General features: G+C 37.0%; 1 protein-coding gene across 6 annotated transcripts in view; it reads right to left on the bottom strand.

Annotated features, from left to right (window-relative positions):
* Window positions 1-12,817, bottom strand: part of ODAD2 (outer dynein arm docking complex subunit 2) — a 95,223-nt gene that overhangs the window by 47,845 nt on the left and 34,561 nt on the right. For all 6 annotated transcript variants that reach the window (XM_040548355.1, XM_040548359.1, XM_040548354.1 and 3 more), the window contains exons 11-16: window positions 10,187-10,333; window positions 9,682-9,891; window positions 9,312-9,548; window positions 7,813-7,923; window positions 7,156-7,310; window positions 3,497-3,739 (exon numbers count right to left, since the gene is read on the bottom strand). In XM_040548355.1, coding sequence (XP_040404289.1) covers window positions 3,497-3,739; window positions 7,156-7,310; window positions 7,813-7,923; window positions 9,312-9,548; window positions 9,682-9,891; window positions 10,187-10,333 — 1,103 coding nt within the window. The remainder of the gene's footprint in view (window positions 1-3,496; window positions 3,740-7,155; window positions 7,311-7,812; window positions 7,924-9,311; window positions 9,549-9,681; window positions 9,892-10,186; window positions 10,334-12,817) is intronic.

Raw genomic sequence — 12,817 nt, 5'->3', positions numbered from 1 at the left:
GCACCTGAACTTTTTAATCATATAATCATAGAATGATAGAATATACAAGTTGGAAGGGACTCACAAGGATCATCGAGTCCAACTCCTGGGTCCCCAAATGACCACCCAAAAATCAGACCATGTGTTTGAGAGCGTTGTCCAAATGCTTCTTGAACTCTGTCAGAGTCAGTGCTGTGGCCACTGGCCTGGGGAGTCTGTCCCAGTGCCCGACCACCCTCTGGGTGCAGAACCTTTCCCTAACACCCAGCCTGACCCTCCCCTGTCCCAGCTCCATGCCGTCCCCTTGGGTCCTGTTGCTGTCCCCAGAGAGCAGAGCTCAGCACCTGCCCCTCCGCTCCCCTTGTGAGGCCGCCATGAGGCCTCCCCTCAGCCTGCTCTGCTCTGGGCTGAACAATCCAAGTGACTTCATCTGCTTCTCTTGTGTCTTCCCCTCCAGACTCATCATCATCTTTGCTGCCCTCCTTTAGAGACACTAACAGTTTTATATCTTTCTTATACTGTGGTGTCCAAAACTGCACACAGTGCTCAAAGTGAGGCGGCACCAGAGCAGAGTGGGACAATCCTTTCCCTCACCCATCTAGCAATGCCATGCCTGATGCACCCCAGGGCATGGCTGGCCCTCCTGGTTACCAGGGCACACTGCTGGCTCATGTTCAGCTTGTTGTCGATTAAAACCCCCAGATCGCTCTCTGCATGGCTGTTCTCCAGCATTTTAGTGCCACGTGACAGGAATAACTTGCACTGTTGGAGTTGACTGGAAAGAGATAAATTCACCTGTGTTTTTTTAAGATGAGGACATGAGGACTGGAAAAAGATTTACCTGACATATATCATAAAGCTGTAGCAGTATTTTTTTAAAGTAGAAACTTGTAGATATTACTACAAGTGGAATATTAAAATAAATTACCTTTATTTATCGTCCATTATCCCCTTCTAGGGTATCACAGAAACACAACCAAATGCTCAGAACTTGAGCACCCTTAGCATGCAGTGTTCACATTCTGGAGCTTTCATATCACTAATTTATAAATTGAGTAGCAACATATCAATGTTTTCTAACGTTTAAAAATAAAAAAAATCTCAGAAAGAAAAGTCTTAGTCCCTAATTCTGCAATTAGAACAACGTGATACTACAGATTATGTACCTTTCATGTGTTTGGTGACCCACTCTTCTCGAGAAGGGTGGTTTGTATGAGGAGTTACAGTCTAAGCTTCTGCTATACTGGTCTAAGGAGGAGGAGACAGAAAAGGAATGGTCAACCCACGTTTCGGGGTGGGGGAACAGGGGAATCTAATATCTTAACCCTGCAAGAGGCAGAGCACTCAACCAAACAAATCATTTAAATGTGTGAGTAATTGTACTGATATTGATGTTTAAACTAAGTATTGTTTAAACACTTTGACGGAGCAGGATCAAACTTACCTGCACCTGGCTGAATCCTGCCTCTGGAAAAGATTGCATTATCTCTTCTAGTGCTATGAGTCTGAACTTGCACTAGCACAATACTTCAGGTAAATGTCACAGTAATGAAAGTAATTTCTCTGTGTTTTTGTTGTTGTTGTTGTTGAAGCAGTAAAAAGTATATTTTGCTCCCGGAATAAATTCCTTGCTAATGTTTTAAAATATTTTAAAAATATTAATAAATAAAAAGAAATCAAATGTTGAGAACCTTTGATAAGAGTTTTTTTCATATGAACTGAATTCAACATTTCAATCCTTCACCCACTCTTGGCAAAATCTTTCAAGCTTCCTCCTAAACAACCTGCACTCTCTCCTTAAAAACAAGATGGACTTTGTTTTATCACAATTTTAGCAGCAACTTGTGTTATTTTTGGTGCTTATGCTGACCACATTCCAGTGTGAAGCTATCCATACTGGATATTACACGTGGTAGTCCTGAGTACTGGCATATGTCTGAGGTTTTATAATACCAATTTATATTTATTAGCTTTGAAATTTCTCGGTTGATTTACAGAGTTAATTTTGTTAATACATTACAGCAAAGGTAGACATTTAGCATTCTTCATTTGAGATACACAGTGAAGATGATTTCATCTATGTGTACTTTTCTGCTACATGGCTAACTGTTCACACAACCCATGTTTACAGTTGTGTACCATCTAGCCTTTTGCCACTGGGTGACAGCCAAAGCATGAAAACAAAAGCCCTATTCAGAAAAGAATTCCCTGCACTGCTATATGAATATCAAGTGAATTATGCAAATCAGAACAGGAGGAGCTTACTAAAACTCTTTTTCTGATCTTCCATATGTATAAGGAGGGAAATATGCTGAGAATCTTGAGGTAAATATCCCTGTAAGGGAACAGGAAGCACAGTAAATGCCCACCTCAACTTTTAACTGGAACACTTAATCATAAAGCTCAAGGATCTTTGTAAGCTGTACAAATCTACATCACAAAACCAAAGAGAGCAGCAACTTTCTGAGTAAAAAGGCAGTCTTTCTCTTTGGTCTTGCAAAGGAATAAGAGGAAAGAAAAGCGTGCAAAAAAGTCTGAATTGATAAAAGGAATGATGAAGAGGGACAGAACAGATAAAATACAAATAACACTCTATTTCAAAAACTTTCAAATTATTTTTCATGACAGTAAATGCACACATTTCTTTTGGAATTGCTTTCTCTAATTTAGGAAATTATTTATGATTCAAGAACAGATGTAAAAGGAAGAGAAGCATAAGCAGGTACCCACCATACAGCACTTGTAAATAGGTGCTTTGTAACTTTGAAATTGAATTTTAATAAAAATCATTTCACTACAGTTCTATCTGATTTACCCCCAAACACAAAAGCTTTATGTTCTACACATTTTCTCAAGGAAAAAATTGTGTTCCTATTTAGCACATTTTACAGTAGGAAATAACTAATCCACACCGTAAAATATCCTTTTAAATCAGATTATAATTGACAAAACTAAAACCTTCTAAAGTGTTTAACCTGAAATTGAGTCTACTACTAATGCTGATGAACTGATAGAAGTATAGTAGACAGCCCTCAAAGCCCCGAGTTAAAGTACCACAAACTGGAAATACCTTTTCAAGTACCCCTATTACACGAACTAACTATTCTGTGATCTCAACGGCATAAAATACAGTTTGACCACAGGGAAAAACTATTTTACAGTGAGAAAGTTTAAATACTGGAACACGTTGCCCAGAGAGGCTGCTGAGTCTCCATCCATGGAGACATTCATAACCTGACTGGATGTGGTTCTGGGTGACCTGCTTTAGCTGACCCTGCCTGAGCAAGGGGGTTGGACTAGATAATCTGAATAGGTCCCTTCCAACCTCAATGGTTCTATGATTCCATGTTATCTGATTGCAGAGAGACATATTTTTAATATTTTGTAACAAATTTTAACTATCACTGCATAAGAACCCGGAATATTCTCCCCAAAATATTAACAATATTTCTGCCAGAATTACTCAAAGTATATATATTTTGCGATATTTAAAATGCTGTCAATATGAATGGCTTACATCATATTTTCAGGTTCTGTTGCACACGCTCCCACTGCTTTTGTTACATTCACAAGCAGTGCCTGATTGGTTCCAGTAAGTAACTTCACTAGGGGTGGTATTCCGCCACATTGACGGATAATAGCTCGATTTATTGGTTCTTGGCAACATTCTCCCAGTGCTCCAACGATATTTACAAGGACTTCTTCAGGTTGATCAGTGAGCAGTCCTACCAAAGCTTCTACGACTTTATAATCGTGAAATCTAAATGAAAGCAATAAAAACAAAGTTGTTATTATCAGTATGTTACTACTGTAAGGTAATCCTTAATTTCTGTAATTAAATTATCTTGATGAACAAATCACAATATCGGTAAGCCACTCCAATCAGTTCTTGTAAGTGTGACATATAGCATCATTTCTTACTTTACCTTTTTAAATATATTTCTCTATTTTACTGTTCTAGAAATCCAAAGAGTAGTTTGAGGAGTGTTGAAAATTTAACATGTGGATGAAACATCTTTAACTAGCTGTAAACATACTAGAAGACTAGCAAGTACAGTGGCATCCTAACTTCCATTTCTTTTTTCTACCATGTTAACAATAGCTAGAGCAGGAGTATATCTGACCCTCTTCCACCTTTCTGGAGCCAAAGGATCACCCTTATGTTTCAAACCCTTTAGTGGTTTGTCCTCATCAGTTCTATAGCTAGTTCAGGCCTAATATGTGCATTTTCTTCATATAAGACTAGAACTATGCTAGATTTCATTTTGGAATTAATAAAATTAAGAAAATAGTTGACAAAAATTTGAGTTGACTTTTACATTAATACTTCCCTCATTCTTCATAGCACTTTTGGTACTGATGATCAAAAACATGTTTGTAAAAATCCTGGAGTTTTCTTGTCCAGGCTCCATCCTACAAACAGATGCATGCTAAACCTCAGAATTTAATCTTCTGGCACAGTACTTTAGTTCTCAGCACTGTGGTCACCCCATTTCTAAGTTTGTTTTGTTCAGAACTTAGAGGATTCTTAACGCTCAACAAATATCCTATTTTCCTTTCACACCTTTTCTACGATACACCTTGACAATTCCACTTAGTGTATCAAGCTAGATCTAGCTTGTATATCACCTATTAATTATGCTTTGAGATATGTTTTTGTGTAAATATACACAGTTCCTCTCCTAAAAAGATAAATTATCTGAGAGAACTGAGTTCTCACTTGTGCTCCTCTTGTTCCCTAGATTCTGCAAATGTCTACTTGAACTACAACTACTCCTTATTTTCCAGGAATCAGCTGTACATGTGACTTTTCTTTCATACAAAAAAATAGTATTTTTGAGATTCTAATGGCAGATCTAGAACTCTGTTTCCATAAAAAAAATTAATCCTTCCAAGATGGCTTATCGGTATAACAATTAATGTTATACCAAGAAATTAGAAACTTTATTTTTTTCTGATTTGCTTGGATCTGATACACATTTGCTTAAAGAGAAAGTCTTTCTTTGTTCAATGTAATTTGGAAGTGTCCCTATATTTATTTTTTTTAAAGAGGAAATACCAACAACATGAAAACAGAGCAACAAACCAAGTGAACAATTTCAAAAAGAAAAATACTGATTTTCTCTGACTATTTTATCAGTGTTGCAGACGAACTGCTTCATGGATGGAATAATATCAGCTGGCTCTGTGATGGGCAGGCTACAGTCTGACAGAGTTGTTGGCTCAGGCCATCTTGTGTCCAGAAGCAGTATGGCTGCTTGCATACAAGCTGGAATCTGAGTTAGTCAGGCATAGGCACTTGTACCAGCTCACTGCTGAGTCAGCACAGCATCTCAGCAATATACTTCAGGTACAGGAAGTACTGCAGAGTAGTCTGAAGATAATTAAGTCGCTCTGCAGGAACCAGCAGGGTTTGTTAGTTCTAGCCTCATGCCAGACTTAAAGTCATCCCCCCAGATCTACTTATGTGATTTCATATTATCCTTCCTCCCTGTTCTGTTGTGTCCTCCCAATCTGACTTTTGATTGGGTTTATTGCTTCAGTCTCAGCAGTGCATAATACATGAATTCAGCTCAAGTCTGGAGCTGTGCCTGGCTAGTAACCTTCATGGGGCTTCAAGCCCTTGCCAAAGATACGCGAGTAGCCCCGCAAAAATCTGTTTGCATTTGCACAGAATTATTGGCTACAACTACACTAATAAATAAAACAGGCGATGGCTCATTCTGGAGCCCTGAGGACAAGAAGCACAACATAGCATCCATATGGCTAAAATCTCTTATCCTCACAATTCAGGGTGGCCTCACCCATTCTGCCTAATGGAAACAATCTGTTGCCTGTGCTGTTCCCAAGGGGTGTCTGGGCATTGTCTGGAAGAGCTCTTGCTGGCACAGGCCAAACTGTGTAAGAGATTGTGCTAGCAGTTAAACAGCACGGATAATCATAACATAGTGACTGAACCCGAGATTAGGTCCTATTTAGTTTACTACTATAGACAGAACCACTCAGTTCATCTCATCACTGATCTGGAACCAGGATGCCTCTGTGCAGACACCCAAAGCTCACAGAAAAGGAGGATATACCTTTCTGAAAAGCCAGGTAACTGTGAAATGAGGAATGCAAAAAGAAGTAGGACAGAAGTACAGTATGTAAAGACCATGGCTCTGTATAAGAATGGTTTGGGAACTCATTTAGGACAGTTAAAAGCCACACTGTAAACCGAGATTACTGGAATTCTTTCTCATTTTGACCCAGATGTTATCTATTATATCTGCTTGTCCAGCAGAGTACACCAAAATTAGGGCTGCAGGAAGAGGTTACCTTTTACTGATTCTCCTCCCAGTCTGTGAATCTCATTCCTCTGTACAGAGCAGCATAACTTCAGCAGGAAGCCTAGCACATACTCCAGTAGAGCAGGCATTTTTTGAGGTAAGGTGCACGAATCAGATGTATTAATTTGAGAGAGGCCAAGTATTCTCAGTCATTAAGCTATTCCATAAAAGACAGGGTGATAATTCGTGCTGTCACATTCTTAGATAATCACTCTGGACCTTGATACTGAGAAGATGTAAGTACCTATGGTAGGACTCACTACTGTTAAATACAGTCCTTTAGAAGTTGGGTGTCCAGACCAAGCTACTTTTCTGAGTGCCTTTTGTAATCAAGGAGAGAGGCATCTAGGCTAATTATCCTAGCATCCAGTATATTTCTAAAGCAAGTGGACCTAATGGATATTAGATACCTACCTCAGAGTGAGATAATGTTCACTCTCTCTCTCAACCTAAAATGTTAAAGCTAATTGTGCTGACTACACTCTACCATGCAGCCATGATTGCAGTTTGCAAGCGAGAGAAGAGAGGGGGGTATCAGATACACATACATGGAAAAGTATTTTCTATGTGTTAGTACACCTCCTGGCTTAGTCTTCTGTATCTTAACTATTGTTCAGAGGCACCAATTCTCTCCGTTAACTGTTAAGATTCCAGGAACTTAACACTGTTTCCAATGCACCCTGATGAGGTCACCAGCAGTTTTTGGTACAATAAAACCTAAGTTGAAAGTCCAACTAATCATAAAACATGGTTTTGCAGAATAACGACGTAGTATTTTGAAAACAATAGAGGCCCATAAAATCAAAACATGATAATGTAATAAATATTTGTAAAACTAAATTGTTACTTTGACACATTCTCTCCACTGATTGCACATTTCCAGATTGCTCCTGTCACAGCTGCTAAAAGTTGTTTATTTTCAGAGTTACCAAGCAGAACAGATAGTGGTCGTAGACCTCCATGCAGTCTAACCAGGTCACGCGTTTCTTTATCTTCTGCACACTATACAAAAAATTAAATACACATATTATGCAAAATGCGTAAAGCAATGTCTTCAAAAGTTATGTGCATTATGTTTTAACTAGTCAAATCTAACACAGATGAAAACGCAAATATTTTATTAAAGTGCCTGACTATGCTAACGTTTCACTAAGGGAGTTTAGGCAGTAAACAGCTACTGTAGCAGTGTTTACGCTGTCACATTGTCCACTTTGTGGGCAAATAAACAAAAGAACATGCATCTTCTTGCACAATAAGCCCTGCCTCTCTCCACTGGTTAACTGGAATTTAGGGCTTGCACACAAGAGGAGTAAGAAAAGGACTGCAATATCAAAATGCAGCTAAAACATCCTCATAAAAATTAAGCGAAGGATCATCAACATTTTTACAAAGTAGTATCTCACACATTAAAGAAACAGTAAAATTGAGAAATACTATGTGTAAACTACATGAAGGCAAAGTGCTAATCCTGGCTTTTATCTACTGATTAAGTTAATACAATTACCTTAAATATGGCACTAGCACAATGCATCTGAAGCTCCTCATGCTCACTACTCAGATTGTTCACAAGGTTCTCAATCATTCCTTCTGTCCTTATTGCAAGTCTGTAACTTGGCTAAAAATACAAATTGCACATGTATATTTACAGTCAATATCACTAGTCACAATAACAACACAGCACTACAATTCAAGGCTTTGATATTGTGAAGCCTTGTACTTTATTTTAAGCCCAAGTCATGTGCATTGCCCTGAATATTCTATTGATGTTCTCAAAGCTAAACAAATACATAAATTCTCTGCAGGGCTGTGGTCTTCAAATTTCCAGTAAAACCAGGAACTGCAATGCCTACTTTGTAGCCACCTGGCTTACAAGGTGACCAGCATTCCTGCTCAGAGACAGGGAAGGAAAAAAGATGCTTTAGAATGGGATCAACCAGTAATCACTCATTTCATCTACAGCTGGAAGTCAAAACAACAAATCTATTCCTAGAACGAGGTTATAAAAATATGTTCTTAGCATTACAATTTTGCAGTTATGTTTTCTTCCATTTTTTTTACCTACAGAAATTGGAGCAGGGGACCATTTTTTAAGAGAAGGGAAACATCTGCATGAAAAAAATGCATTTAGTGTTCCCCCAAAATTGTGTCCAGGTTTGGCCTGGTAAGAAATCCTTAAAAATTTCACCTGCTGAATACAGACTTACTGAAGACAAAATGCTGTCACATGGAGCATGCATAAGTTTGTGTAGTTCAAGAAGCTATTTTTGCAAGTACAAACTCCTTCATAATGCAGAATCTTCCAAAAAAAAAAAAAAAAAAAGTCTTGCATGTCTCAAATTCATGAATAGAATTTATTTATATTTTTTACCTCAAGCACAATGCACGATAGTTTCAAATTTGATTCCACAAATGGGGAAATAACCACTCATCTCAGATAGCTATGGTGAAAATAACTGTATTCAAATTTTAAAACTTAATACACTCAAAGCTGTGAAACCTGCCAAGGAAATCTGTAGAGAAATCACATATATCCCTTTCTTCTTTTGACAACCGATCAGACACATTGTCCTTGTGAATCATGTAAAACAGTAAAACACACTGTTCTGTATTGCATTGGATCTTCTTGGCCACATCTGCGGGTTAGCTTTGTAGAATTTAAATGTACTGATTAGCCAGAATATAACATCTTAATTTCCCAAATTTCATTTCTCAAGTACAGTGAAAAAAATGAAACTCATTAAGTATTTCATTTCTATATACTTTCTTTCATGCACTACTCTTAGCCTTTAAAATAAAAAATTATGTGGTCTTTATTACAAACTCTAACCTTCTCAAAAAAACTTTGCACAGAGTATCTACATCCAGAGTGGAAACTTCCTGATGGGATAACTGTGCCAGTAACTGTCCTGGAGAAGCTTCATTTTTAAATGATAGTCAAATGTAATGCTTCTTTTTAGTAGTCAATTGTTTTAATGATTGGAAATACCTTAGCTGTTTACTTACCTCTGAAGCACATTCTTGTAGTGTCCCCACAACTGGGGTTAGGATGCTTATATGTGAACTTTTGAGCCATTCAGCTAATAATGGAATGCCTCCAGCTTTACGGATTGCTTCTTTGTTTTTGGTACTTTTGCTGCAGCTCCAGAGTGCTAAAGCCCCACAGCGTGCTATTTCAGTATCTTTTGCCTGATACGGTGTTAGACCAGTTGATCTCACTGAAGGACATTCCAACAATCCAACCTAACAAAAAAAAAACTTTTTTTTTTTAATTATCTACAAGTACGTTTCATATTAAGCTGCTTTTTAATCATGGCACATACCATCTGAAGACTCATGTATGCAAAAAATGACACTGTGGGAAAAATATACTTACCAATCTCTTGATTCCTCCATGAAGCCTTACTGTCCTTTGCGCTCGTTTAAATCTAGCAACATTAGCAATTGTTTCAGCTGCCAAACATTTTAGATCTTTATCTGGGGAGTCCAATATTTTCACCATGATCTCTAAGCCCCCAAGATCTGCAATTGCATGTCTGATCAGTGTATTTTGACTAATTTCCTTCAGGATTTTTAATGAACCAATCTAAATAATGGAAGACAACAGACATTAAACATTACTTAAGAATACATAAGCAGCAAAATCTATAAAATGAAGGGTTATGTAGCACATTTTAACTTTTAAATCAAATCAGAAGAAGGAAATTGAAAAACATTCTAACTGATTTTTGTCTAAGAAGTCCTTGCAATTGAGAAAATACAGAAAAAAAGAGAGAGAGAAAAAAGAAATCAGTTTCCTTCATCCTATATAACCTTTAAAATTGAAAACATATGCTAATAGAAAAGGTATATTCACAGCTCTTTTCAACAAAGCTACTTACCTGACATTTAATTTCTTCTGTATCAAGCAAATTAATTAACACTTCAAGACACCCAATGTCTCTGATGGCCAGCTGGCAAGTTTCTTGAGCCAGATTGAAATCTCTCATTGAACACAATGCAATTACTGTAGCTGTTGGATTACCTCCCTAAAATAAAGCAAATTATTAACATATATAAGGTGCATTTAATATAAAACTTAATCTCTTCTACTAGTAGTAGTAAAACTAATACTAAAGGAGAAACTTATTAGATTATTTTTTATTCTGTGTTGTCAAATGACATAGACATAATAAGAAATGGAATTATTGATAAAGTCTGCAAATGACATACAGATCAAAGTGAGAATGAATAGCACAGATGACTTACGACTAATACAACCTGCTGTGAATGGACTAGTAAATTAGGTAGTCATGTCAGTAGAAGTTTTGGTATAAGCACATATCAAAAAACACACGGTGAAGATACAGACATTTCAGAGAAGCTATCTGCATTCTTTGCATTGGTGTTCACTCTAGAAAAAATCAAAGAGACTCCAAACTGGAATCATTCCTCGTGGAGGACATTTCAGAAGATTTGCCTGAAACTGAAGTTACTGTTGAAAAAGTTATTAAAAAAATCCTGACATAGTGAACAATAAAAAAATGCCATTACTAGATAGCATTCAATTGAGTTATAAAGAAAACAGGGTAAAATAGTTGATTGAGTACAACTGGTACGTATCCAGTCACTTGAAACTACCTGATCATCAAAGTACCAGGAAACAACAAATGTCTTTTAAAAGAGTTCAATAGTTATCCAAGGACTGTTAGCCAAACATCCGTACTGGAAAAAACAGTAGACTGTAATAATGAACAGAATTAACAGACATCTGCCTAAATATGACATTCTTGGTACAGTATGATATACTTAAGAGTCAGCATAGACCTGTTAAAAGAAGTCCTGCCTTACAAAACTTGCAAAGTTTGTGGCAATGCCAGTCTAGCTGATATGTCTAACCAGTTGATATGTCTACATAAATCTTTAGACAAAAGCCCTGATAGCTTTCATAGAAACTAAGCCACTATATTATAAGACTGAAGGCCATTGCATAGATTAAAAAGAATGACTAATGGATAGGAAACTGGGAATAAGAGTAAATGGTCAGTTCAATGAAGAGGACTGATTTAGTGGAGTTCCGTGGATATGTGTTGAAGTTGTGAAATTCAATGTACTCATAAACACTCTGGAAAACAAAAGGACTAGTTATGCAACAAAGTTTGCTGATGATACTATGCTACTAATTAAACTAAGCCATTTAGGTCCAGTTGTGACAAACTGCTAAAGAATCTACTAAGGCTAAGATAGCAATAAGACAGCAAATGAGAAAATGAGAACTGATGCACATCAGAAAAAAAAAAACAATCCTAAATCCACAGATGAAATGATGAGTTTTCAAATGACTATTCAAAATTAGATGTGATATCTTGTGATTATGGTAGATGGCAATCAAAAACCAAATGGAATATTAGGACTTGGGAAAAAAAATGTGAACAGAGAATGTCACTATAACACTGTTTAAACCCATACTTCACATGCACCTTACAAACTTCTTTCATTTCTGAAGCCTCAATTTCAAGATTACTGTAGCACTGGAAACATTTCAGAGAAAATAGCAAAGATGATGCAAGGCTTTTCCAGTCTAGAAGGATAAGCAAAGGGATATGATAAGAGGCCTGCGATGTTAGACATAGCATTGAGCAGGATAAATAGGGACTGACTGTTCAATGCCTCCTTAAATACAGATATAAGCTCTTTTAATAATGAGAGGTTAAAAATTAAAAAAAAAAAAAGTGTAGGTTCTTCTTAAAAAAAAGTAATAAAATAAAATGGTTCCAAGTGGAACTAGCTGTGAAAGGATTCTATAAAAGCTGAATGTTTTTATGAGTTTAAGAAGAGACTCAATGAGTTCATGAAAAGTAATCCATTGAAGGTCAGTAAAACCATAATATCTCACTCAGTTTCCAATTCCCTGAGCTAAAAATGGGTAGGGGTTGAAGGACTATTACACTTGTGTTTGCCCTGTTCCTACTCTGCCCTGAGCATTCATTTATTTGTCTGGGCTTCTTCTTCCTTGGTAGAATACAAGTGGAGATTCACACTACCACAAGTTAAGCAGTGAAGTTTTGGAAATTTATGGAAATCAGAGGTTAGGTTATCTGGAGTGCATGAGAAGAGCTTTAACCACAGAAAATTTCCATTGTGATTATCCTGTCTCCCTTGCTGTTGCAGTCAGGATATTGGGCTACCCTGACTTATGATCTGCCCCAAACCAGTCTCTTTCACGTCCAAATTCAAGGTCATGCTCTTACAAATAATGAAAACAGGATACACCCCAATGTAGGAGTTCTATACTGGAAACCAGGACATGTAAAAAGACTTGTGATGATGAATAAGAATTTGAGATTACAGTGTATCATTTGATTGAATGGATGACATTTTGGTTGGATAAGTGAATATACTGAACAGGAATATAGGCATTACCTCCTGTTAGGCACTTGTGCTACTACTGGTATTGTGTGTCCAATTATCCTTTTTACAGTTCTAGAAGGAAAGTGAAAATATGGAGATGATTCAAAGAAGAGAAATAAAAT

Source organism: Cygnus olor, chromosome 2, assembly GCF_009769625.2.
Source record: "Cygnus olor isolate bCygOlo1 chromosome 2, bCygOlo1.pri.v2, whole genome shotgun sequence".
Taxonomy (NCBI): domain Eukaryota; kingdom Metazoa; phylum Chordata; class Aves; order Anseriformes; family Anatidae; genus Cygnus; species Cygnus olor.
The sequence above is the reverse complement of the archived record's forward strand: the minus strand, read 5'-3'. Positions and strand labels throughout refer to the sequence as shown.